At 39.4% G+C, this 25,319-nt stretch overlaps 1 protein-coding gene and 1 pseudogene across 11 annotated transcripts in view; both read left to right on the forward strand.

Moving 5' to 3' along the window:
• Window positions 1-3,662: 3,662 nt before the first annotated feature.
• LOC309869537 (ankyrin repeat domain-containing protein 26-like) overlaps window positions 3,663-25,319 on the forward strand; it is a 68,012-nt gene continuing 46,355 nt past the window's right edge. For 9 of the 10 annotated variants that reach the window (XR_014314238.1, XR_014314239.1, XR_014314240.1 and 6 more), the window contains exons 1-7: window positions 3,690-4,066; window positions 6,024-6,138; window positions 6,290-6,463; window positions 9,008-9,114; window positions 10,798-10,935; window positions 13,027-13,094; window positions 23,566-23,602. Coding sequence is in view for 2 of the 10 variants with exons in the window: in XM_082740895.1 (XP_082597021.1) it covers window positions 3,822-4,066; window positions 6,024-6,138; window positions 6,290-6,463; window positions 9,008-9,114; window positions 10,798-10,935; window positions 13,027-13,094; window positions 23,566-23,602 (884 nt within the window). In the remaining 8 variants the exon portion in view is untranslated. Of the gene's footprint in view, window positions 4,067-6,023; window positions 6,139-6,289; window positions 6,464-9,007; window positions 9,115-10,797; window positions 10,936-13,026; window positions 13,095-23,565; window positions 23,603-25,319 lie in introns of all 10 variants that reach the window. The other variant, XR_014314237.1, reaches the window with a different exon arrangement.
• On the forward strand, window positions 23,655-24,992 carry LOC309868870 (RAD51-associated protein 1 pseudogene; annotated as a pseudogene). Its single transcript has 2 exons — window positions 23,655-23,679; window positions 23,946-24,992. The product of its transcript is annotated as an RAD51-associated protein 1 pseudogene (transcript).

A 25,319-nucleotide genomic window follows, 5' to 3' on the forward strand; every position in this document is an offset into this window, starting at 1 on the left:
TTCAAAGTGAACTTTGAATTACCCTCCTGGTTATGGAAAGTCATATTTGCTTTTCATTCAGATTTTGTGAATATGAACATGTTGTTACAGGATTTACAGATGACTTTATTTAACTGAAGAGAATTATTTTAGAGCTCATTGTATTGGCCTTACAACCAGATTATATTCTTGAAGTGATTTTATTAAAATTACCTATAGTTTTCTAATAACTTTTAAGCTGTATATGGTCTTCATTGAAGAAGTTGATAGAGGGAGTTTGCTATACCGTATCTGGCCTCTTTTTTTGGGGGGGGGGTAGCTTTAAATCTTGATCTAATTTCAAACTTGATCTAAATTCCAAACTTTGGTCCAGATTCATTATCCCATTTTTTAATTGGCCACTTCCCTTTCCCCTTTCTCTCCTCTTTCATCCTTCCCTGTCCCTCTCTCCTTCCTTCCTTCTCCCTGTGTGTATACATGTCTTTGTGTGGATGCATGTTTTTATTTTTCCTAGACAGACTTCTCGGGTAGAAATTGCTGGGTCATGTAGTAAGTTTCTGTTTACCTTTTTACGGACCTGATGAAATGCATCATTCTCCGTATCTTCTACAGCATATTCTTAGAGTCATTTTGATAAAAATGTCATTCTTAGAGTCATTCTGGTGTGAATGAAATAATATCTCATGGATTAACATACGGTTATCTAGACTAGTGATATCCTCTCCTGTTTTATTGGCCGTGTGTATATTTTCTTTGGAGAAACATCCATTCAGAGCACCCTCACTGTCCCTTTTGGGTTGCCTTTTTTTTTTTTTTTTAATTATAAACATATATTTTTATCCCCAGGGGTACAGGTCTGTGAATCACCAGGTTTACACACTTCACAGCACTCACCAAAACACATACCTTTTGGGTTGTCTTATTATGTGGTGTGAGAGATCATATATTCTGAACACAAGTTCTTTATCAATCTTGCTTTTTTTAAATCCAATTGACAATCTCTGTTGAGTGGAGTGTTTAGTTAATTCAGATTTAGTTTTGATATACTTGTTTCTACACTTCCCATTTTGCTTTTTCTTTCCTGTTTTTCTCATATCTCAAGAGATCCTTCTGTTCCTCCTTTTTTGAGTTACGTCTTAGTGATTGATCTAGGTATGACTGTGTGCATCTTGTCAGTCTACTCTAATTCTGGTCAAATGTAGGAACTTTGTTTCAGTAGATCTCATTTTCTTCTCTGTGCTCCTAGTGCCATATGTTATATCTGTGCATGTTACAGCAGCTCAACAATACAGTGACATAACTAGTGCTTTATAGACTCTTATTTCCACAGTCTTTCTCTGGAAATGTCATTTATTTTTGCCTTTGTTTTTTTAAGAATAGTTTTACTGGATATAGAATACATGGTTGCCTTTTTAAAATCTTTAATCATTTAGATTATGTTATCCCATAGACTCCTAGCTTCCATTATTTTTTTTAATTTTGATTTATGTTATCCCATAGACTCCTAGCTCCCCTTATTTTTTTGTAAGAAGTCAGCTGTTAATACTTTTGGTCTCCTTTTGTGATAGATTGGTTTTTTTCTCTTGCAGATTTCAAGGTTTTGTTTTTGTTTACTTATCCTTGATTTTAGCAGTTTGAACCCATGATGACATGTTTAGGTGTGGATGTGCTTTTCTATTTCCTAGTTCAGATTTACTGGGCTTCAAGGATCTGCAAATTAGATTTTCATCAAATTTAAGCAATTTTTGGCAATTACTTCTTCAAATATATTAATCCTTTTCTGTCTTCCTTCTGGGGGTCTCCTTACATATGTGTTGGTACACTTATCGTTGAACTGGTCTCAGGCTTTGTTCATTTTATTCATTGTTTTTTAGCTCCCTCTCTGCTTGAGATTAATTTCTGATTCTTCAAGTTCACTGATTCTTCTGTCATCTCAAATCAGTTGAATTTTTGATTGTAGGTGCTGTATTTTTCAGCTGTAATTCCCATTCAATTCTTTACTTTGTATCTTTTTATTTTTTTTATAACTTTTTTTTTTATTTGACAGAAAGATCATAAGTAGGCATATAAACAGGCAGAGAGAGAGGGGGAAGCAGGCTCCCTGCGGAGCAGGAGGCTGAATGTGGGCCTGGATCCCAGGATCCTGAGATCATGACCTGAGCTGAAGGCAGAGGCTTAACCCACTGAGCCACCCAGGCACCCCTGTATATCTTTTTATTGAGACTCTTCATGTGTTGTGTCATTTTCATCATGGTTTTCAAACTATTTCCATTAGTCTTTGACCATGTCCATGTAGCTGCTTTTCAATCTTTTAAATCTTTGCTGAATCTACCATCTGGAAATACTTAGATGGGTTTCTCCTTAATGCTTTTTGTAGTAAGGGTCACCTTTCTTGTCTTTTTATAATCTTGTTAAATTTCAGGTGATGTAGCAATTAGGGGTTCTGATTTCCACCCCAGGGGGTTGTCTTGTTTTGCTTAATAACTTGCCTCCAGGAAATTTATGAAGTCTGTCTCTCCTGCAGTGTGCAGCCATTGATGTCTCTGTTCATTTCTTAAATTTTTAAGTCTTGCTTCCTACATGTTGCTGCTGTGCCTGCATCCTTTCACATTTAGCCAAAGATTGGGCAGATGTTGTTTGCACACCCCATTATTCATGCTTTCTCCTCTGCTGATGGATCTGTGTGGGCTTCTAAGTCCATTCAACATTTGGGTCATTTTCAAGGCTCCCTGGTTTTTGCTTACTAACAAGCTTTTTGCTTCTTTGCGTGTATGCGCATGGCTTGGCAACCATGGGTATGTGGGTGGCTTGAACCAGCTTGTTTTCACTGCATGCCCTGGGTAAACCTGGAGCTTCTGTCAAGTGCTTATCACATTCAGATGGCTCTCTGACCTCTCAGAGCTTACAGTTAAGTACCTTGCTACTCTTACCTTGTTTTCCCCAAACAGCATTGCAACCTCAGGCTAGAGAACCCTGTCTGCTTAGCATGGAGGCCACCTCTTTGACTTACTCTGCCTCAGGTCAGGAAAGTCCCTTCTCTAAGTGACAGGTTTCTGGCATGGGAAGTGAGAGCACAGCACAAACTCACAAAACTCTAATCAAACTTCAGTACTTTTCATGAATAAACACTTCTTAGTTTGTTGTAGGTGTTCAGAGTCTTTAAAATATTATCCAGATTTATAGCCCCTGAGCGGCGAGCCGAGCGGCGGCCCCGCCGCCCCAAGCGGCGAGCCGAGCGGCGGCCCCGCCGCCCCTAGCCGCGAGCCGAGCGGCGGCCCCGCCGCCCCTAGCCGCGAGCCGAGCGGCGGCCCCGCCGCCCCTAGCCGCGAGCCGAGCGGCGGCCCCGCCGCCCCTAGCCGAGCGGCGGCCCCGCCGCCCCTAGCCGAGCGGCGGCCCCGCCGCCCCTAGCCGCGAGCCGTGCGGAGGCCCCGCCGCCCCTAGCCGCGAGCCGTGCGGAGGCCCCGCCGCCCCTAGCCGCGAGCCGTGCGGAGGCCCCGCCGCCCCAAGCCGCGAGCCGAGCGGAGGCCCCGCCGCCCCAAGCCGCGAGCCGAGCGGAGGCCCCGCCGCCCCTAGCCGCGAGCCAAGCGGAGGCCCTGCCACTATGTGATCTGAGAGGCTTGGGCTTCGCACATGCGCTTTGGGCACCTTTAGGCGCTGCCCTTTATGCGCAGGCGCAGACACGCGGGCTTCAGAGGTGCGCAAGCGCATTTGTGCTTGGCGTCATGGTTACGGTTGTTAGGTGCTCCCTACGTTTGGCTTATCTCTAGCACTGGTGCTGGTGTCTAGAAGCAGCGAAGAGCCGAGCGGAAAGTGGAGTGTTGGTTAAGCCTGTAGGCTTTGCAATGAAGAAGTTTTTTGGTTTCCGGACTGCGAAGGTGCGTTCATCCCCGACCTTAGACATGGAGCTGATGAATGACTTGAGGGCATCGGTTCACAAGGAGGAAGTCACGGAGACCCAGCCCCGGTATAACATCCGCGTGAAAGAGCTCAAAAAGATCCACAAAGTTGCTGTCATGGACAACATATTCAAAATGCAGCGGTTGCTCTTGCGTGGGAAGAACGTGAATAAAAGAGACAAGAGGAAAAGGTAATAGGCATTAAGGGCCTGCTTAGCCAGAGGGAGTCATTTTGTGTTTATGTAGTGAACTTAGATTGACCCCGCCCCTCCCAGAGGAAATTACTTGCAAAGGCTAGATACAGGGGCAGGTCTGGCCAGGTGAAGACATCCAATCAGTAGGGTGCGCATATATCTACTAGGGTAAATTGAAATTCAGTTGGTCATCCATATATCTACTAGGGTAAATTGAAATTCAGTTGGCCATCCGTATATTACTAGGGTAAATTGAAATTCAATTGGTCACACATAGAAAGCCCGGGCAGTTTTCTCTGTGTGTGGCAGACCTAGCATGATTGTTCAGTTTTCTCTGTGTATCACAATCTCATTGGTCACCTGTGTATAGCCCGGCTAAACGATCTCTAGAAAAGTCTGTCAGGCTGGGAGGGGTCTTCTCTTTGCAAGAGATAGCCCTGAGCGGTCAGTTTGATCCTGTCTATCTGGTTGTGGAGCTCCAGGGTATGGCCCACTGGGGAGAAGCTGGAGCAGCCACGCTCCCCAGGGCTAGAGTGGATGCGGGGACGCCCCTTCCCTCCACTGGTAGGTCGCCAGGGGGTTTGTGTCCCCGTAGGCAGCCAGGGGGTTTGAGTCCCCCTAGGTGTCCAGGGGCTTCAAGTCCCCCTAGAAAATCCCCACCTGTGTCAGGACCACAGGCCTGCAGTTGTCTTTGTCTTGTTTTGTTGTTGTTGTTGCAGTAGCAGAAATATCTGCTATTTATTTATTTATTTATAATGGTATTAAATACTAATATTGATAATTGGTAATTCTTGATTTTCATATGATCTATAAATCTAAATATCTAATAAAATGAAAAATAATTTCGTTTATTATTTAATATAATGTATATGAAAATATGTCATATATAAATATATATTTATGTATAAGATATATAAAATATATATTATTTCATATATAAAATATATATAAAATACATAGTGTACAAAAATAAAACTGTTCCTGTTTATTTGAATCCTGAGCTTCCTTTGGCTTAAAGTTTCTTGAACATCAGATTGTAGATTTACTTAAAAAGAATTCTTCGTTATTTTAGTCCTCTTTTCCCATAGTGCTTTCAAGAACTAAAATTTATTTAAATGCCAACCATGTGACTAGAACTGCAGTAGAGCTGTTGTATGTATATACCATTATTTCATTTAACGTAAGGCACATTGATTGTGTGATGCCCCACCATATTGTATACCAATAAGAAATCTTTAAAAATTCTGCCAATTATAGTTGTAAGACAGTTTGAATTATAAATCACATTCCAGTGTCAGAGATACTAAAAGGTGACAAAATGAGCCTCCTAGAATCATTGATATATAGTATTCTTGTGAATATTTAAAACATACCTGAGAAATAGGCATAATTGTATCACTTTACCTAATGGGAGTGTTGTCTTTGTACAATAGTAGCAATAGTAACAGTCATAAAAATAATATGAAACTTTGCATAGATCCTCATTTAAGCATGGTGATGAGGTCTTGTGAGATAACTATCCTTTACTTTATTTTTATTAGTTTTTAGTAATCTCTGTAGCCAACGTGAGGCTTGAATTCATGACCCTTGAGGTCAAGAGTCACATGACCTTCAAACTGAGCAAGGCAGGGAACATGAGATAACTGTTTTTCTCTCCACTATTTTGATGAGGAAATTGAGGATAAGGCTGAGCCATAACTATTAAGTTTAAATCCTATTAAACCCAGGTTGAGCTGAATCCTGAGGTCAAGCTCTACCTCGTCAGATAGCCTGCTCTTTTATTAGTATGGTGAATGATCACTAATAAATACTGTACTTTCTTCAAAAGAAAATGAAATCTTTGTTTTTGAGTCAAAGGAATAAGATGCTACTTAAAGTTTACAATTACATGAATTAATTGCATGTTTTGAAATCGTGCACTATAATTTCCTAAAACATTCTTTCACTTTCATAGGACGCCTCTCCATCTGGCCTGTACCATCGGCCATGCTGACATGGTAGATTTTCTTGTAGAGAGGAAATGCAAGCTTGACCTCTATGATGGAGACTGTAGGACTCCTCTAATGAAGGTGTGTGGTAGCAGCTGTGTCTGCCTGAGATGGATTTGATTTAATTACTTAGTATGAAAATCTATTGCAATTAAGTGTAACTAATTGTTTGTAGCATGCTTGCTTTAAATTCCCAGAATTTACACTCTGTTTCTTGGGATACTACTGACAGGCTGTACAATACCAGGAAGAGGCATGTGTAACTATTCTTTTAGAACATGGTGCTAATCCACATCTTACGGATAAGTTTGGCAATACTGCCCTCCACTATGCTGTTGCTGGTGAGAACACATCAATAGTAGAGAAGCTGATTTTATTCCATGCAAATATTGAAGCAAGAAACAAGGTACATCAACATTATTTATAAAGTATTTGAAATTTTAAAACATATATATATAAATTTTTTAGCTACAAAACATTTATTTACATATTTATTCCTATATGTAATAAATAATAAATACTGAATTCTATACATCAAGTCCTGTACCAGGGAAACAACTCCAAAGCCAGGGCAGGGAGGACTAGAGAACGATGAAGCCCATGGAAAGGGCAGAGTTCTGTTTCCCAGCCGCCCTTCCACCCCAGGAGGAGAATCTTCCCATTAGTGCTTGGGAGTGGATGGTGGGCTCAGAGCCCACAAAGGCTTGAAGGCCTGATGGGGAATGAGATGATGATGGAGGCTGGGTGCTGTGCAGGGGCTTAGGAAATGGGTGCTGCTGGGAAGGGGTGGGAGACCATGACCTAGTGGGGTAACTTGGGTGAGTGCGAGTGGGAGGAGAAAGCAGCAGGTTGCAATCCCCGGGTACTCCAGGCCCCAAGGTTCTGAAGATGAGAGCACGGGGATCGGGTCCTGACATCCTCCAGGGGCATCTACTTGTGCTCATAGCCACTCTGCCTGCCATGTCCCACACTGGGGTCTCCCATTTCACAGAGTAGTTCCTGCTCAGCATTGTGTAGGTCCTCAGGGTTAGTAGCTGTGCATGGGGAGTCGAGGGGGACCACACTCACTCTTCCATTTGTTATTTCTTTGACATGCCTTACCTCCTACCACTGCCCTTAAGGAAGCACTGTTGGTTGACATAGGGTCAATTTTTCATACGTACAAGCTCAAGCATTTCCTCAATGAAAATATTTTGAAATAACTTCATTGTCTAAGATTTCACTTTATTTTTATTTTTTGATTTTTTTTTCTTGAGTGCACTTTTTGGAAATACATTTTTGTAGGGACTGTAAAGAAAGAAAGCAGGAAGAAAGCACATATACAGACTTATAAGAAGAGAAGCATGTTCTTCACATAGCAAGAATTTTTATGCCTCTATGCTTCTAACCCAAGTAGTAATTCTGAGTAATTTTACATGGAATATGCCTTATTCTGCTCTAAGACTATGATCTAGTTATAGGGATAGAGAAGTGATCTATGTTTCTATCATTCAGTTGATATTAATACTAATCTTTGATACATTTTCATTCTTAAATGCAGCAATTATCTACAATTGATTATAGTTATTAAGTTTTTGTTGACCCAAGTGTTGGTTTTCTTCAAGTTTTGAAAGAGGCCGGCTTTGGCTAACAGTGCTGTAAACTGTCAGTCAATTATTCGAAGTTTTAAGATTTCACTTTAACGAACTTTTTTTTAAAGAAAGATTTTATGTATTTGAGAGAGAGCATGAGAGCAAACACACATGAGTAGGGAGGAAGGGCATAGGGAGAGGGAAAAGTAGGGGAGCCTGATGCAGCGCTGGATCCCAGGACCCCAAGAACATGACCTGAGCCAAAGGCAGATGCTTAACTGACTGATCCACCCAGATGCCCAAGAGCTGCTCTTTTAATTTAGAGCCCATCTCCTTAGTGACCCATTTGGAGCAAGAGAGCCTTATGTTGACATCTGGGATCCTGATACCATTGATAGAAGAGAATCAAGCATGTTTGTATAACCTGGAGAAAAGCTTCACCTTTATTGGAAAGCTCTCGACACTGTATCCCTGAAACTAATTTCTGAAATGTTAATGTTTGCCATGAAAGTATTGTCAAATGGGGATAAGCAAATTTAAACCGGTTTCTTTTGCACTAGAGATAATGTGCAGTTCTGTAATATTTCTCAAACATAAAAGAACATTGAATCTTTCTATTGAGGCACAATCCTCACCTTCCTGCAAAGTATATGTTCTTTGGAATATAATTTAAGAAACACTACACCAGAGATAATCATTTAGGCTGTTAACTCAGTAAAAATACTTTAAGCTTTTAGAGCTATGTTTTAGAGTTTGGAGATATAGAGATAAAAAATAGTCCCTTCCTTCAAGAAGCTCTTGGTTTCGATGGGTGCAATAAAATAAGTGGTGTATACAGTGATAAATACTGTGAGAGAAGCCGAGATTCTTGGAACTGGTCAATGTTTGAAGTAAGATTTGGAGAATGACTACAGTTAATCTGTTGAAGAGGTAGAGGAGGACTATTTAACTGAATTTATTTTATTTTTCTCAAAAATATTTATTTATTTGAAAGAGTGAGAGTGGGAGAGAGAAGTGAGCATAGGGGTGGGGCAGAGGGAGAAGGAGAAGCTGACTCCCCACTGAACAGGGAGCCTGACGTGAGGCTGGATCCCAGAACCCTGGGCTCATGACCTGACCTGAAGGCAGACCCTCAGATTGAGCCACCCAGGTCCCCTGTGGAGGGCTATTGCAAAGAGAAGGAGCAGCTGATGAAAGGGGGTGGTGAGGGGGGGGTAGGGGTAGTCGCAGGGGGTGGGGAAGATGGAGGGCTGGGGAAGTTGGGGGGTTGAGAGTACTTATATATGTGTTTAAGGTTAGAGGATACTTTATAGGTTTTAAAATTCAGTATGGAAGTATGTAATTTTGTAAATTACAAATTGTTTTTTTCACTTTTACAGGTCGAATTCACACCATTTTTACTTGCTGTAATTGAAAACAATCATGAAATGGTGGAATTGTTAATTAGAAAAAAAGCAGATGTACATGTGGTTGATAAGTTTAAAAGGTACAGTAGTTGTGTTTTTTTTAACCGTATATTGTCCTAGGGTGGTATAATTAAGTCAGAAAGAGTAACATAATAAGAAGAGGATTAATTTATAATTATATAGTGAAAATGTCAACATGTCATCAGTTAGGCAGAAAGCAATTATTCTGATGGGGCAACATGAAGAACAGTATACACAGAATTTATATTCCTTCCTATTATTGACTGATGTGATCTGTAGTCCTTTTTTTTTCTGCCATATGATTTTATGTTACCTAAAAGGGTTTCATATTAGTTTTATTATAAAGTGTGCACTCCTTTTATTTTATGACACAATATTAAACTTCTTAACCCTTTTATAGTATTTTTTAGAAACTTCTACTTAATATAAATTCTCCTTAAAAGATGCATATTAAACATAAATAGGAGTTGTTTTATCTTTTGGATGACTCCTTGCTTTAAATTTTTTTTTTAAAGAATACTGATGTTAGGTGATCCCTAAGTGATTATTAATTACTATTACCAGATAGGGTGGGCTTATCATCCTTTTTCATGTTATATATATATATATATATATATAGAGAGAGAGAGAGAGAGAGAGAGAGAGAGTTTTCATTGGTAAGGGTAGAAGGATGAAAGATAACTTTCATCAAATAGATTTTTCTTTTTGTGAGTACAAATCATAGGTTGATGATAAAGAGAAAAGAGATGGACTTTAGATAGACACAAGACTAGGTTTAATTCCTTTCCTACTTGCTGGATATGTGACTCTGATACGTTCTCTGATATGAAAAGAAGGATAATATATCCTACAAGGGTTGTGTGTAAATAATATTTTATATATATAGTATTTAATTTACTGCCTAACCATGCTTATTTTAGTACCATTAACTGCAACTATGACTCTTTTATTACTGTTAGTATGAATGCTGTTATTTTAAGCCTTCAAGTAGTGTTTTTGGTTTTTTTTTATTTTTAAAGATTTTATTTTTTTTTTGAGAGAGAGAGAGATAATATGAGCAGGGGAAGGGGTTAGAGCAGGGAGCCAGACATGGGGCTCACTTCTAGGACCCCAAGTTCATGACTGAGCTGAAGGCAGACGTTTAAATGACTGAACCACCCAATCACCCCTGCATATAACTTTTTTTAAAAAAGATTTTATTTATTTATCTGACAGGCAGGGATCATAGGTAGCCAGAGAGGCAGGCAGAGAGGGAGGGAAAGCAGGCTCCACACTGAGCAGAGAGGCCAATGTGGGGCTTGATCCCAGGACCCTAAGATCATGACCTGAACTGAAGGCAGAGGCTTAACCCACTGAGCCACCCAGGCACCCCTGCAAATAACTTTTTATACAGACCTGTCCTCTAGAAGACTTGGAAATACACCGAATCAGCTTAAGGAAAAAAAATGGGGAATTCTTTTTTAAAATCTTCACTCGTTCAGTTAAGTGACCTCAGCATAGTTTCTTGTTCATCAAATGACTTTAAACTAGCAACTTCTACTGTCATACCCAGGTGGGACAAGAGGCTTCTCTTTTGCCTTTTAATTTTAGCCATGGAGGTAATTTACAAAGATAAACACTTGAAGTTGTTAATGGTCATTTCTGTACTAACAGGAAAGATATTAACCTGGTAAAGTATATGAAATTTGCTGTTTAGATAACCCTAAGTTCCTAAGGGTGAAGTTATGTCTCTGTTATTTTAGAACAGCCCTCATGCTTGCTGCACCCTCTACATCTCCAGATGTAGTCAGGCTTCTTCTTCAGCAAGGTGTTAATACCTCTTCTCGAGATGAACGTGGATGGACGGCAGGAGACTATGCTCTTTTTAGTGGATTTGATGGGTAAGTGTTTACATTAAAATGTTAGTTATTACTAAAGTGAAGTTTAAAATAATTGAACTCTTAGTTCTTATGTAACAGATGAGCGTTCGTAGTTTGATTCCGGCAATTTGGGGACTGTAGTGAGTTAGCCCATGTCACTTGCCAGAAACCAAGACAAAGGCTAGACTAGTCAGCATTAAAAATGAGTGCGGGATTTTTTTTTTTTTTAATCTCAGGACTATCGAGACCTTTATCTTTAGGGACCCTAACTGTATCTGTTTCATTCCAAGGATAACTGTTATGCATGGGGTACAAAGAATGTTACATTTGTGTGTTTACTCCTTCCTGCCTCCCTCCCTTCCTCCCTCTCCTCCCTCCCTCTCCTCCTTTCCTTTCTTTGTAGATTTCAGTTATAATTATTTCAGAGAGGGGCAGAGTAGGGACAGAGGAAGAAGCAGATTTCCTGCTGAGCAGGGAGCCTGATGTGGGTCTCAATCCCAGGACCCCAAGACTGTGACCCGAGCTGAATGCAAATGCTTAACCAAGTGCCAAGTGAGCCACCTAGGTACCCCAACATCACGCCCCCCCAACTAGTTACTTGGGTCCTGAGATGCTCAGTTTAGTAGAAAGCCCTATCCTTTTCCTTGAGGGTTATCTCCTATTCTTTCCCCTTTGAATTTTCCAAGAACCTAAAGAGTTCCCAAAGACCAAAGAGACCATCCTCTTTCTTCAAGTCATTTGGAGGGAAAAAAGGACATTCTTATCATTGCCTTGTTTCCTTTGATTCTATTGCTGCAATATTGCTGTGTGGTGCCTTCTTGACTCAGTTGGTTAAGCGACTGTCTTTGGCTCAGGTCATGATCCTGAAGTCCCAGGATTGAGTCTCCCCAGGTGGGCTCCCTGCTCAGAGGGGAGTCTGCTTCTCCTCCTGACCCTCCCCCCTCTCATCTTCTCTCTCTCCCTCTCTCATTTTCTCTCTCAAATAAATAAATAAATAAATAAATATCTTAAAAAAAGAAAGAAAGAAAAATATAGAATTAATTATTTGTGAGAGAGAGAGAACAAGAGCATGAGCATGAGCAGGGGGAGAGGTTGAGTAGGGAGCCAGATGTCGGGCTCAATTCCAGGACCCCAAGATCATGATGGAGCTGAAGGCAGACACTTAAATGACTGAGCCACCCTGGCACCCCTGCAAATAACTTTTTATACAGACCTGTTCTCTAGAAGGCAATTTTTTCCCCCTGCAGTCTGGTTATGATTGACCTTTGCTCCCAGGAAGCCCTTGCTGATCCACATTCCCCAGTCTCCATGGTGATTCACAATGAGACTTCAAAGTCACAACATTTTTTAGTTTACGACATATGCTAATATGCTCAGCTGTTATTCCAAGGCACCAGCACCCTGTTCTGGCTGCCGGGCCCCCTGGCTTTAGCCACAAATACCCTTCCCTTCACACTCAAAAGTCTTACGTGAAGCCCATATGTTTGTGCTGACCTTCATAATGAAGTACCACTTGAGGATTTTGCTTGTCTATCCTGCTAGCAGATGATAGTTGGGACCCTTCTAAGCTGTTAAAGAGGTTCAAATAATGCTACAGGAAGAGCCTGGGCTTTCCTTTCTCCTTTGTTACTAGGCCTGTATCTCAAGCCTGATTTAAATCCTGCAGAGCGCCTTTTCTTATGAGGTGATGAAAGGTGTCATACTGACCTTCTTGGAGTGGTGGGCATCATCTTTCCCAAGAGGCCATGTTTTGGGTAAAATATTTTATTAAATCCTCTTAACAACATTGTGAAATAAGGCAGTAAGATGCCTGTTTTATAGAGGAAGACTTGAGATAGAGAGAAGTGGCTCCTCCAAGAGCAAATAGCTGTGGTTAGAGAGTTAGGACCACTGAGTTCAAAACACGTTCCATTATGGCAAGCTAACACTACTAATTGCTAAATTACTACTTCATGACTAGTTCACCTTACTTTGAAGTATATGGGGTATTTTAAGTTTTGATATTAGCTCTGATATTATTTCAAATACACTTATGAATTTGATATATTTGGTAAATATTTTTCATATCAGTATTAAAATAGTAACATTGTTTATCACCCTTTTTATATGTAGCAATCACCAAACAATTGCCAAACATACAGAAGAAAGACTTAAAAATTTTTCGCAAAATAACAACCCAGGTAAGACTTTTCAGAGTGAAGTACTTTTGGTGGTCACATAGATGAAGTCAGAGTAAAAAAGTTTTGATAATGAAATAACAGTGGGAAAAAAAAAAAAACCTGAATGTGTAAATTGTATAAGTTCACTTTCTTGCTTTCTTTCTCTTTCTCTCCCTCACCTCTCAATTTTACTTATTTGACAGAGAGGGAGAAAAGTGAGAGAGCACAGGCAGAGGGACAGGGAGAAGCAGGTTTCCCACTTCACAGGGGGCCCAATGTTGGACTCAATCCCAGGGTCCAGGGATTTTGACCTGAGCTGAAGGAGGATGCTTACCCAACTGAGCCACCCAGGAGCCCCTATTTTTTTTTCTTAATATCTTTCTATTGTTTTTTAAATTTCTTTTCAGTATAACAGAATTCATTGTGTATGCACTCTACCCAGTGCTTCATGTAATACGTGCCTTCTATAATACCCACCACCTGGATCCCCCAACCTCCTACTCCCCACCCCTTCAAAAGCCTCAGATTGTTTTTCAGAGTCCATAGTCTCTCATGGTTCATTTCCCCCTCCAATTTCCCTCAACTCCCTTCTCCTCTCTGTATCCCCATGTCTTCCATGTTATTTGTTATGCTCTAGAAATAAGTGAAACCATATGATAATTGACTCTCTCTGCTTGACTTATTTCACTTAGCATAATCTCTTCTAGTCCCGTCCATGTTGCTACAAAAGGTGGGTATTCATCCTTTCTGATGGAGGCATAATACTCCATAGTGAATATGGACCGCTTCTTCTTTATCCATTCATCCATTGAAGGGCATCTTGGTTCTTTCCAGTGTTTGGTGACTGTGGCCATTTGTGCTATGAACATTGGGGTATAGATGGCCCTTCTTTTCACTACATCTATATCTTTGGGGTAAATACCCAGGAGTGCAATTGCAGGGTCATGGGGAGGCTCTATTTTTGATTTCTTAAGTAAACTCCACACCATTTTCCAAAGTGGCTGCACCAACTTGCATTCCCACCAACAGTGTAAGAAGGTTCCCCTTCCTCCACATGCTCTCCAACACATGTTTCTTGTCTTGCTAATTTTGGCCATTCTAACTGGTGTAAGGTGGTATCACAATGTGGTTTTAATTTGCATCTCCCTGATGGCTAGTGCTGATGAATATTTTTTCATGTGTATGATAGCCATCTGTATGTCTTCATCGGAGAAGTGTCTGTTTATATCTTCTGCACATTTTTTGACATGGTTATCTGTTTTGTCTGTGCTGAGTTTGAGAAGTTCTTTATAGATCCTGGGTACTGTCATTTGCAAATATCTTCTCCCATTCCATGGGTTGCCTCTCTGTTTTGTTGACTCTTTTCTTTGCTGTGCAGAAGCTTTTGATCTTGATGAAGTCCCAAAATTTCATTTGCACTTTTGTTTCCTTTGCCTTTGGAGACATCTTGAAAGAAGTTGCTGTGGCCAATGTTGAAGACATTACTGCTTATGTTCTCCTCTAGGATTCTGATGGATTCCTTTCTCAGGTTGAGGTCTTTTGTCCACTTTGAGTTTATCTTTGTGTACGATGTAAGAGAATGGATGAGTTTCATTCTTCTACATATAGCTGTCCAATTTTCCCAGCACCATTTATTGAAGAGACTGTCTCTAAGCCAGCATTAACCAGATCCCCAAAGCCAGCAAAGACCCCACCAAAAAGGAGAATTTCAGACTGATATCACTGATGATTATGGGTGCTAAGATTCTCAACAAGATCCTAGCAAATAGGATCCAACAGCACATTAAAAAGATTATCTACCATGACCAGGTGGGATTCATCCCTGGGTTGGAAGGATGATTCAACATTTGCAAATCAATCAATGTGATAGAGCAAATCAATAATAGAAGAGGTCCTCACAGTTGATGCAGGAAAAAGCATTTGAAAAAACTCAGCATCCATTCCTGATTAAGACGCTTAAAGTATAGGGAGAGAGGGAACATTCCTCAACTTCATAAAATCTGTCTATGGAAAACCCACAGTAGATATCATCCTCAATGGGAAAAAGCTTGCAGCCTTCCCGTTGAGATCAGGAACATGAAAAGGAGGCCCACTCTCCCCACTCATGTACAACATAGTATTAGAAGTCCTAGCAACAGCAATCAGACAACAAAGAGAAATAAAAGGTATCCAAATTGGCAGTGAGGAAGTCAAACTCTCTCTCTTCGCAGATGACATAATACTTTATATGGAAAACCCAAAAGACTCCATCCCCAAACTACTAGAACTCATTCGGCAATTCTGTAACATGGCAGGATACAAAGTTAATGTACAGAAATCAGGGGCTTTCTTATACACTAACAATGAAAACACAGAAAGGGAAATTAGAGAATCAATTGCATTTACTATAGCACCAAGAACCATAAGATACCTGGGAATAAACCTAACCAAAAAGGCAAAGGATCTGTAATCAAGGAACTGCAGAACACTCATGAAAGAACTCGAAGACACAGAAAGATGGAAGACCATTCCATGCTCTTGGATCAGAAGAATAAACATTGTTAAAATGTGTATACTGTCTAGAGCAATCAGAAGGCCATTCTGATCAAAATTCCATCAGTATTTTTCAAAGAGCTGAAGCAAATAATCCTAAAATTTGTATGGAATCAGAAGAGACCCCAAATTGCTAAGGAAATGTTGAAAAAGAAAAACAAAACTGGCTGCATCACATTTGATTTCAAGCTTTACTACAAAGCTGTGATCACCAAGGCAGCATGGTACTGGCATAAAAACAGACACATAGACCAGTAGAACAGAGTAGAGAGCCCAGATATGGACCCTCAACTCTATGGTCAATTAATCTTCGACAAAGCAGGAAAAAATACACAGTGGAAAAAAGACACTCTTTTTTTAAAAATTTTTTTAGTTTATTTTCAGAAAAACAGTATTCATTATTTTTTCACCACATCCAGTGTTCCATGTAATCCGTGCCCTCTATAATACCCACCACCTGGTACCCCAACCTCCCACCTCCTTAATATCTTTCTTAATAATCCAGTATTCAGAATTATTTAAGAATTTAAATACTGTCATGAACAATAAGAACAAATCCATGAGAGAGACTGGACTCCAGGAAATAAACTGAGGGTTACAGAAGGGAGGGGATTGGGGTATGCGGGTACTGGGTGATGAGTATTAAGGAGGGCACGTATCGTGATGAGCACTGGGTGTTATACGCAGCTAATTAATCATTGAACACTACATCCGAAACTTACGATGTAGTATATGCTGGCTACTGAACATAATTTTTTTTAAAAGTACCTCAGTGTGGACAACAACAAAAAAGGAAGTTAACTTTAGGCAATTTAAAATACAAGACATTATTGTTTGAAAAGAAATTCATTATTATAGTCATGACCCCTAAAATCCCTTATATCTTTGTGTCAATAAGAGAAAGATTTTTAAGTTAGTATGTTTTATACTTCCTCTTTAGGCATATTAAAACAAATTGAACTTGTTATGTAAATGGATCTTTTAATTTTTTCAAGTGGATTACATTTAGTAAATATTATTACATAGTGATTTGTCTCATTAAAAAAGGAGCTATCCTTAAAAACTGGGAACTCTACAATACATTCGTGGTACCATAAACAAATGGCAAAAAATATGAACTGGAAAACTTAGCTAGTATGCAGCAATACCAGGACCCTGGAATCATGACCCGAGCCGAAGGCAGAGGCTTTAACCCACTGAGCCACCCAGGCACCCCGGGATAGTGTAATTTTGTTAGAACATGATACTCTGTTGCCATTAGTAAAGAGATTATCATAATAAAAATTCAAATGGGGCACCTGAGGCTCAACAGATTATACTAAAAGCAGAAAAATGATTCACAATAACAAAAATGCTACCATTTGTCCCTACATATGGCACCTAGTGTTGTACAATCTGAAATGCATGAAGAAACATTTAATTTAGTAGACTTTTATCAAAGAAAATCTGTAGGTTGGTTCGGTTTTGCAATTTACTCATTTTCATTTGTTCACTTAGCAAATAACTATCAAGTGTATTTTAGCTACTGTCACTCTGATGTAGAATACAGACATTCAAAAAACACAATCCTTGCCCTCCAGGAGTTTGTTATTATCATTGTCATTTTTATTATCTACTCTATTTTTACTACTTTATTTTAATTATTTAGTTTATTCCGTGCTTACTATGTGCCAGAGCCTCTTCGTGTTTATAATTCTCATTGTTAGGTTTTTATTCGTATTTAATATGTAAGTCAATAGTATGCAGACTGAGTAGTAAGTTTGCCAGGTAAATAAGCAGAAAAACCATGTTTAACAGGAGGAACGTCCATCAAGATTACATGTTTTGCAGAGGGAACAGCAGTGCAGACGCTCAGATGTATGAGTGAACTTTGGAGCACTTATGAGCAGTTCAGTTTTGCTGGTGCAAAAAGTGTGCTATGGGAATGGTTGGAATGAGTGAATACTTAGCTAAGGCAAGCTAATGAAAGTTTTTCAGTACCATAGAAAGGTGTAGATCTTACCATGTAGACCTTGGGAAATTTATCAGGTTGAATGCTTTAAGCTGCAAATAACAGGTGACTTATAATAGTGACTAAAACAGGGCCACCTGGATGGCTTAGTCAGTTACACGTTGACTCTTAGTTTTAGCTCAGGTCACAGTCTCATGGGTCATGAGATCAAGCCCCACATCCCACAGGGCTCCATGCTCAGCATGGAGTCTGCTTGACGATTCTCTTCCTCTGCCATTCCTCCCATTTGTGCACTCTCTCTTGCATGCGTTCACTCTCTGTCAAATAAATAAATCTAAAAAAAGCAAACCAAACCAAACAGTGACTAAAACGGTCAGAACCAGAATTCTTTTGATGGTTCAGTGATGTCTCCAGGATGCCAGTTGTCTCTTTTTAGCTTTGAGGTTGGCATTATTTTATATGTCCTTTCCTGATTGGCTAATTAGCAACAATATCCAGTGACTGGAAGGACTGTTTTTCTTTATATGTTTCTTTTCTTTTTTTTTTTAAGATTTTTTTTTATTTATTTGACAGAGAGAGACAGACAGAGAGGGAATACAAGCAGGGGGAAGTCACAGAGGGAGAAGCAGGCCTCTTTCTGAGCAGGGAGCCTGATGTGGGGCTGGATCCCAGGACCCTGAAATCATGACCCAAGCTGAAGGCTGACGCTTAACAAGTGAACCACCCAGGCTCCGCTATATGTTTCTTAAAATAGGAAGAAAACTCCGAGGCTTGCAGCAACTTTCCTCTAACATCTTATAAGCTAGGTTATATCACATGCTTGTTCCTAAACCAGCCACTGGTAAACCAGGTACAGTGATTAGCTTAGAATAATCTCTTTTTCTTTTGAAGCTACGGTATGGCGGCTTCGTGTTTGGGACAATAAATATCCAAATAAAGTTGTGGTTTTCCAGCAAGAATGAAGACTATGGCATGGTTATTGGGGAGGGAGCCAGCAGTACTTGATGGAGCAGTACTTCACTGGGGAATGTGAAGCAGAAGGGTAACAAGATTAGATTTGAATTAGGGTCTTCTGGTTGTGGCACAAAATAGTGATCACCAAGATTTTTCTCTAAAGGTCCAGATAGTGAATATTTTAGGCCCTGTGGTTTTTCAACTACAACTACCACTATAGTGTGAAAGCAGCTGTAGCAACACGTAGGTGAATAGCAAGAGCCAACCATCTGGTTCTGTAAATAAAGTTTTATGGGGGCACAGGCACATGACTGGTCTGACTTGGCCTGTGGCCATAGTTTGGTCACCCCTCATGTGGAGGATAGATTGGAAAAAAACCATGTAAAGAGACTGGAAGATAAAGGACGCTTATATTTCCTTAGTCTAGTATCAGTCCATTATGAAATGTTCACTCCTCTATACTCAAAAAGTCAGGAGGCTCAATTTATTCAATTTACAATGTTGTTCTTTTCTAGGCCTTATATCTTTCTCATTTTTTAAAAATTTAAAACTTTTCAAAAGATTTTATTTATTTGAGAGAGAGCACAAGTGGGGCAGAGGGGCAGAGGGAGAGGGAGAAGCAGACTCCCCATTGAGCAGGGAGCCTGGAATGGGGCTTGATCCCAGGACCCTGAGACCGTGACTTGAGGGGAAGGCAGATGCTTAACTGAGTCACCCAGGTGCTGCCTTTCCCATTTGTTTTGCTTAAAAACTTTTTATTCATTTAATAAATAGCAATACTAGTTGGTGGGGTTATTTTTTTTCCCCTTCTGGAAGTCCTCAATTAAGAGCTCATGTTTGTGTAGGGCAGTGGCAGGGGAAATATAAAGCAATGATAGAAAAGAAGTATAGTTAATACAGTTTCATGATTATTGAATGTAGAAAGATGAGAGAGGGGGATGCCTGGGTGGCTCAGTCATTAAGTAGCTGCCTTCAGCTCAGGTCATGATCCCAAGGTCCTGGGATGAAGCCCCACATTGGGGTCCCTGTTCCATGGGAAACTTGCTTCTCCCTCTCCCACTCCCCCTGCTTGTGTTCCCCCTCTCGCTGTCTCTCTGTCAAATAAAATCTTAAAAAAGGGGAGGGGGAAGAAGAAATCGTAGAAGAATCATATATTTTCAGGTTGTGCACTAACATTTAAACTTGCCCATGAAGAATGAGTAGAACTTTATCGGAGTGCAGTGGGAATAGGGAAGACCAGGGATTTTCTGTATATGTTGAATTTGATGGAATATCCATGTAGAATATTTTTAGTAACTGGATAATTGAATACTAGGAGTTTCTAGCTGGAGACAGAGCCTCAAGTTTGTAGGTGCTGATTTGAAATAAACTGATTAGAATTATTAGGCTAAGTCATAGCTTGGACAAAGATTGAGCTTGTCCATGATGGAAAACATATAGAAATAGACGAAGGCCAGTGAACAAAGCCTGGCAATACCAGAATATAAAGTGTGGATGGAGGTGTAAGACTTGGTAGAGAAGACTGAGAAGTGGCTGGGGAAACTTAGGAGAGGAATTAGAGAAAATGTTGTTGAAAAATTTGAAAAAAAATATTTCATGGAGTATTAATTGTATCAAAATCACTAAAAATAGTTGGATTTAACTTTTAAAAGTTCTTTGGTGGTAACCTTTTCAAAAGAACCATTTTTGAGTTGTAAGGTCTGTTATTTATGTGACTGGACTATTCTGTGTTCAAATATGGAAAAATAACACAACAAGTGTTATTTTTTCTAACTGCAGTATCTACCTGGACAGGGTCAAGGGGATATGGTCTGGCCTGGTGAGTAGACTGGCCAACATTTTTCCATAATTGTCAAAACCTAGGGGTCAAGTGTGAGGAAAAGTGTTGTCTTTCTTACCTGTTTTGTGTAGAGATACTTGAGCTTTTCTTCAAGTCCCTGATACACTCTCGTGGATGAATACTAGGACAAAAATCTGGAAGCAATAGGCAGGAAGCCGCTGTCAGGCCCTATCTCTGAAATGGAATCACGATGCAGCTGTCTTTTGACAGTTTTAAATTTGATCAGAAATACTTTATACAGACCTGCAGTTTGGGAGAAACTGACCTCTGTTAAGTATTTTATTGCAGAAAACTAGTATAATATCAAGGAGGAAATATAAGGTGATATGCTGAATATACCAGTTGTCACTTGCTAGGGATTCTGTGTCAGTAAAAAACGTCAGTACTGGACTATTTTTGTTAGTGCTGTCTCTCTCCATCCTCTTTAATTTGCCTTCTTCTTATATCTTTACTTTTACTGCTTCTTTCTGAATTTCATCTGTAAAGAAAGCACTAAGGAAAACTGTCTTGGAATCTATCACTATTGGAACACATTTCTACTATATGTATATTTCCTCCTAAGGTAACAGGCTACCCCATCTAAAATGTATTTCATATTTTGTTGTTTCTTGTGCTTAACTTCTTTGTACCTGTACCACAGTGACAGAGTTAGTGATGATGTTTAGCCAAGATTGAAAGCATTTTCTGGATTATCGGAAATTTTTACCTGATAACAGTTTTAATGTGACATGCTTTTGTACTTTTTCAGAAATTGGTAAACTATGGCTTAACAAGAATATGTGGCCAAATAGATTGACAAGTTTTTAACCATCTATGTATATAAGATAACTCACTTTGTTTTCCCCCAAATGAATTCTGTTGATCTCTAACGATCAAATCCACTATTTTCAGGCTGGAGTGGATAACTCATCCTACATTTCGAATGTAGTATTTCTGAGTTTTTGAGCAGATTGTCAACAACTGCCTTTAATAGGTGAACTGTTTCTAATTCTATAAGAAATTAATAAAATGAGTGGAAACAAAAAACCTCTAGAACCAATAGTGTGTTATTATACTGTGTATGATATATTTTTCTATATATTTTTATATATTTTATATATATATAATATATATATATATTTTTCTATAATTATCCCTTATCGATTCATAACTACAATAGAAGTGAATTAAGCCCTATTTAGTTGCAGAAAATTTATGTGACCTTTTAGTTTTTTTATAGGAACTTTTATACTGTAGGACATATTGGTAATCAGCAGAATTCTCTTTTTTTCCCCAATTAAAATACGATTGTTGCTTGTTTCACATTATTTTCTGACATTATTTCATCTATTCCTTTTATGCCTTTATTCAAATGGATATAGAAATACAGTAGTCCCCCAGGCAAATTCTAAGAAAAACAGATTCAAGGAAAGGTATTCTGTGAAATAACCTTCTAACTGTAATCGTGTCTTAAAACATCAACCTTAATCATAAAAATTGCATATGATGCATTGGTATTAGAGGCTCCCAAAATGACACCCAGGTTTGGTTATTCACTGGAGGACCTCGCACGTCTCAATATATTTGTACGCATACCTGCGGTTATTACAGTGAAATGATACAAAGCAAAATCAGCAGAGAAAAGGTGCATGGAGTGAAGTCTAGAGGAAGCCAAGTGCAGGCTTCTAAGAATCCTCGGCCTATGGGTGTGCTTAATTCCTCCAGCATTAAATCACGACAACTCGTGTGAGATGTTGTCTGCCAATACAAGAATCTTATAGATACTCAGTGCCTGAAGTTTTCTTTAAGTGATAATCATGTAGGCATCTTCTCCCTAGCATATATCAAAATTATGGTTCCCGGAAGGAAATCAAATAGTAAATGCTTGATAAATCACCTGGTTTGTACCAACACTTAACAGTCTCAATGGATACCTTTTCTTTTTTTCCTTCACAGTAAATAGACCTTCTTTTTTACAGCATTTTCAAGTCCATTGCAAAATATCGCAGAAAGTACAGAGAGTTTCCATTTACCGCATGTTCCTCTACACGCGTAGCCTTCTTGTTGTCAACATCCTGAACCACAGTGGTACATTGTTATATTTATATTAGCTCATCTTTATCATCCACAGTCCATAATTTACATCAGGGTTCATTCTTGGTGTTGTACATTCTATGGGTTTTAACAAATGTGTGATGACATGTATCTACCATGTGGTATCACATAGAATAGTTTCACTGCCTTAAAAGTTCTCTGTGCTGTGCCTGTTCCCCTTGTCACAACCCTTGTCTCCTAACTTAAAAAGTTTTACTTTTACCAGAATGTCATATAGTTGCAATCATACAGTGGATATCTTCTCGAATGTTTAAAAAATTAAAATTCTGAGGTAATTGAATATAGTGATTCAAGATAATCTTTGTCCTTTGTTATGTTCATCAGTGTAGGATCTGATGACATATGCCTTACAGACTGAAAAAGTGTGATTTCTACAGATGTTTGTCACATAGTGGGGAAGGTTGAGAACAATGACATCATATCCTGCTACCTAGCACTAATCTTTGGTACCATTCTGGTCTAAGAGGTGGATCCAGATAGACTCTCCAGCAATGAAAGTAGGTCGACTCAAGAGGTTATACTTTATAGAACTAGAATCACTAAAATCACTAAAAGCTTTCATACTTACCTTGCAATTGGAAATAAGGCCAGAGAGAGTCTGTTTGCTATGTTTTGCCATGCTGCAAAGTAGAGTGGCTGTAGACCAAACTTTGTGATGAGGTGTTTCACCCTAAACTTAACAGCCCCTGCTGGAGATCTGGAGAAGTTCTGTTGTGTTACAGCAAAATAATTATAGTCTCTTTTAACTGTACCTCATAGTGAAAGTCCTGAAGAATCCAGAAGAATCCTGACTTTGTCAGTCTATGAGGATGATTCTGCTAATGACACCATTTTCTGTTAGTCTCAAGGGTTTGGTTAAAATTGTGGTCATTATAAACATCCACTTGTAGGTATCAAATTCCAATAAATACCATTCTTTTCTTCCATTTGGTAAATGTAGAGGAGAAAGTAACATTTTTTAGCGAGTTTACTGCCTACCAATAGTATAATTAATATTCACTCCAGTGTGGTTGCCAGGTTTGGTCCCGAAGAATACTTTTTAATACAACATCAGTCTCACAATTTGAATATTCTGTATTTTTCTGTTGTTGATTTAAAATGTACTTTGCTTTTTTCTTTAGTGGCGAATAAGACTTCTGAAGAAGACTCTTTAAGCAGGTAGGATTTTTGTGGATTTTTTTTTTTTAACAAATTCTGTGTTAACAAGGGAATGCAGAGAAAAGCATTTGTTGAGAGTCCTACTGTGTGTTAGGCACTATATTATGTGCTTGACATTTATTATTATATAGTCATTACAATAGCATCACAAAGTAGATGTGCTGTTACAGCCTATTTTTTTATTATTTAGTCAGCTGTGGTTCAGGAACATTGATTAATTGACCTATGATTCTATAGTTAAAGAGTAGCAGACCCAGAAACCGCCACTGCTGCTAACAAGAGCTTGAACACTGTGAATTTTTGGTCTTGGAGGGGGCCATGGTGCCCCCCCATGAGGCCTAAGAATCTAGTCAGTTACTCAGTTTGAAAATTCTTCAAATTTTCAAATGTGATGATGACTTTGTTTCTGCAACCACACCTTTGAATAAGAAGCCCAGAACAATACCAAAAGAGTTAATACTAGAAACAAGAAAACCTAAACTGAAGAATGTCCAGAAAGAAGATATCCCACTACAAGAGAAAACACCTAAAAAAGGATGGCTTTAGGTGACGAACTTTACCAGCGAGACTTAGAAGTGGCGCTAGCTTTATCAGTGAAGGAACTTCCAGGGGTCACCATTGATGTGGGAGAGGCTCGAGATACAAGCACCAAAAAATGTGGCAGCAGTGAAATTGGGATAATGACTAAGGCTCCCCATCTCTCCGATTGCAGTGTAGCCAGTGATGATTTTGATTGAGATAAGCTTACCGAGGGAGATGATGTGTGCGGTGCTCAAGGGAAAAGAAAAGCAGCATCAAAAGCTGTGGTACAGCAGAGGAAGAGTCTTTAGGAAGGCAGTCATGGCGGTAGTGCTGACGACTCTGAACCAACCCCCTGGTGGAGAGTCTGAGGATGAGTCTGATTTTAGGGAGAGTGAAGATGATGATGCAAACTTCACTGTGGGAGAAAATAAAGTGGAAGAAATTAAAAAGAAAGAAGTGAAAGTAAAATCCCCACTTGAAAAAAAGGAGAAGAAACCTCAATCCAAACATGATCCAAAGTCACTTTGGAAGTGACTTCAAGAGACTGTGCTCCAGTTGCCCTGAAATCAGAATCTCAGCCTTCACCAAAAAAGGCTTTATCAGTGAAGAGGCCACTCGGAAACCATTACAAATATGCAAACCTTCAGCTGGAAGCAGAAAACCTAAGTAGATGCCACCAGCGCTGTCTGGAAGTAGCAACAGCAGCAGCAACAGCAGCAGGAGCCCACTGGCAGGGGTGTCTGTTAAGTCTCCAAATCAGAGTCTCTGCTTTGGCTTGTCTAGATTAAAACAAGTGAAACCTTTGCATCCAAATGCTGCTAGTAGCTAAGTGTGGTAGTCAACAAAGCTTTGATTAAGAGAATAAGAGTTTTACAAGTGTGTTTATATTTGAATTGTGTTTCTGTTGAAGAAGTATCATAACATTTCTGCAAAGAAGACATCCAGATGGCCAACAGACACATGAAAAAGTGCTCCATATCACTCGGCATCAGGGAAATACAAATCAAAACCACAATGCGATATCACCTCACACCAGTCAGAATGGCTAAAATAAACAAGTCAGGAAATGATAGATGCTGGCTAGGATGTGGAGAAAGGGGAACACTCCTACACTGTTGGTGGGAATGCAAGCTGGTGCAGCCACTCTGGAAAACAGCATGGAGGTTCCTCAAAATGTTGAAAATAGAACTGCCCT

This window comes from Mustela nivalis (assembly GCF_964662115.1).
Source record: "Mustela nivalis genome assembly, chromosome: 7".
NCBI classification, from domain to species: Eukaryota; Metazoa; Chordata; class Mammalia; order Carnivora; family Mustelidae; genus Mustela; species Mustela nivalis.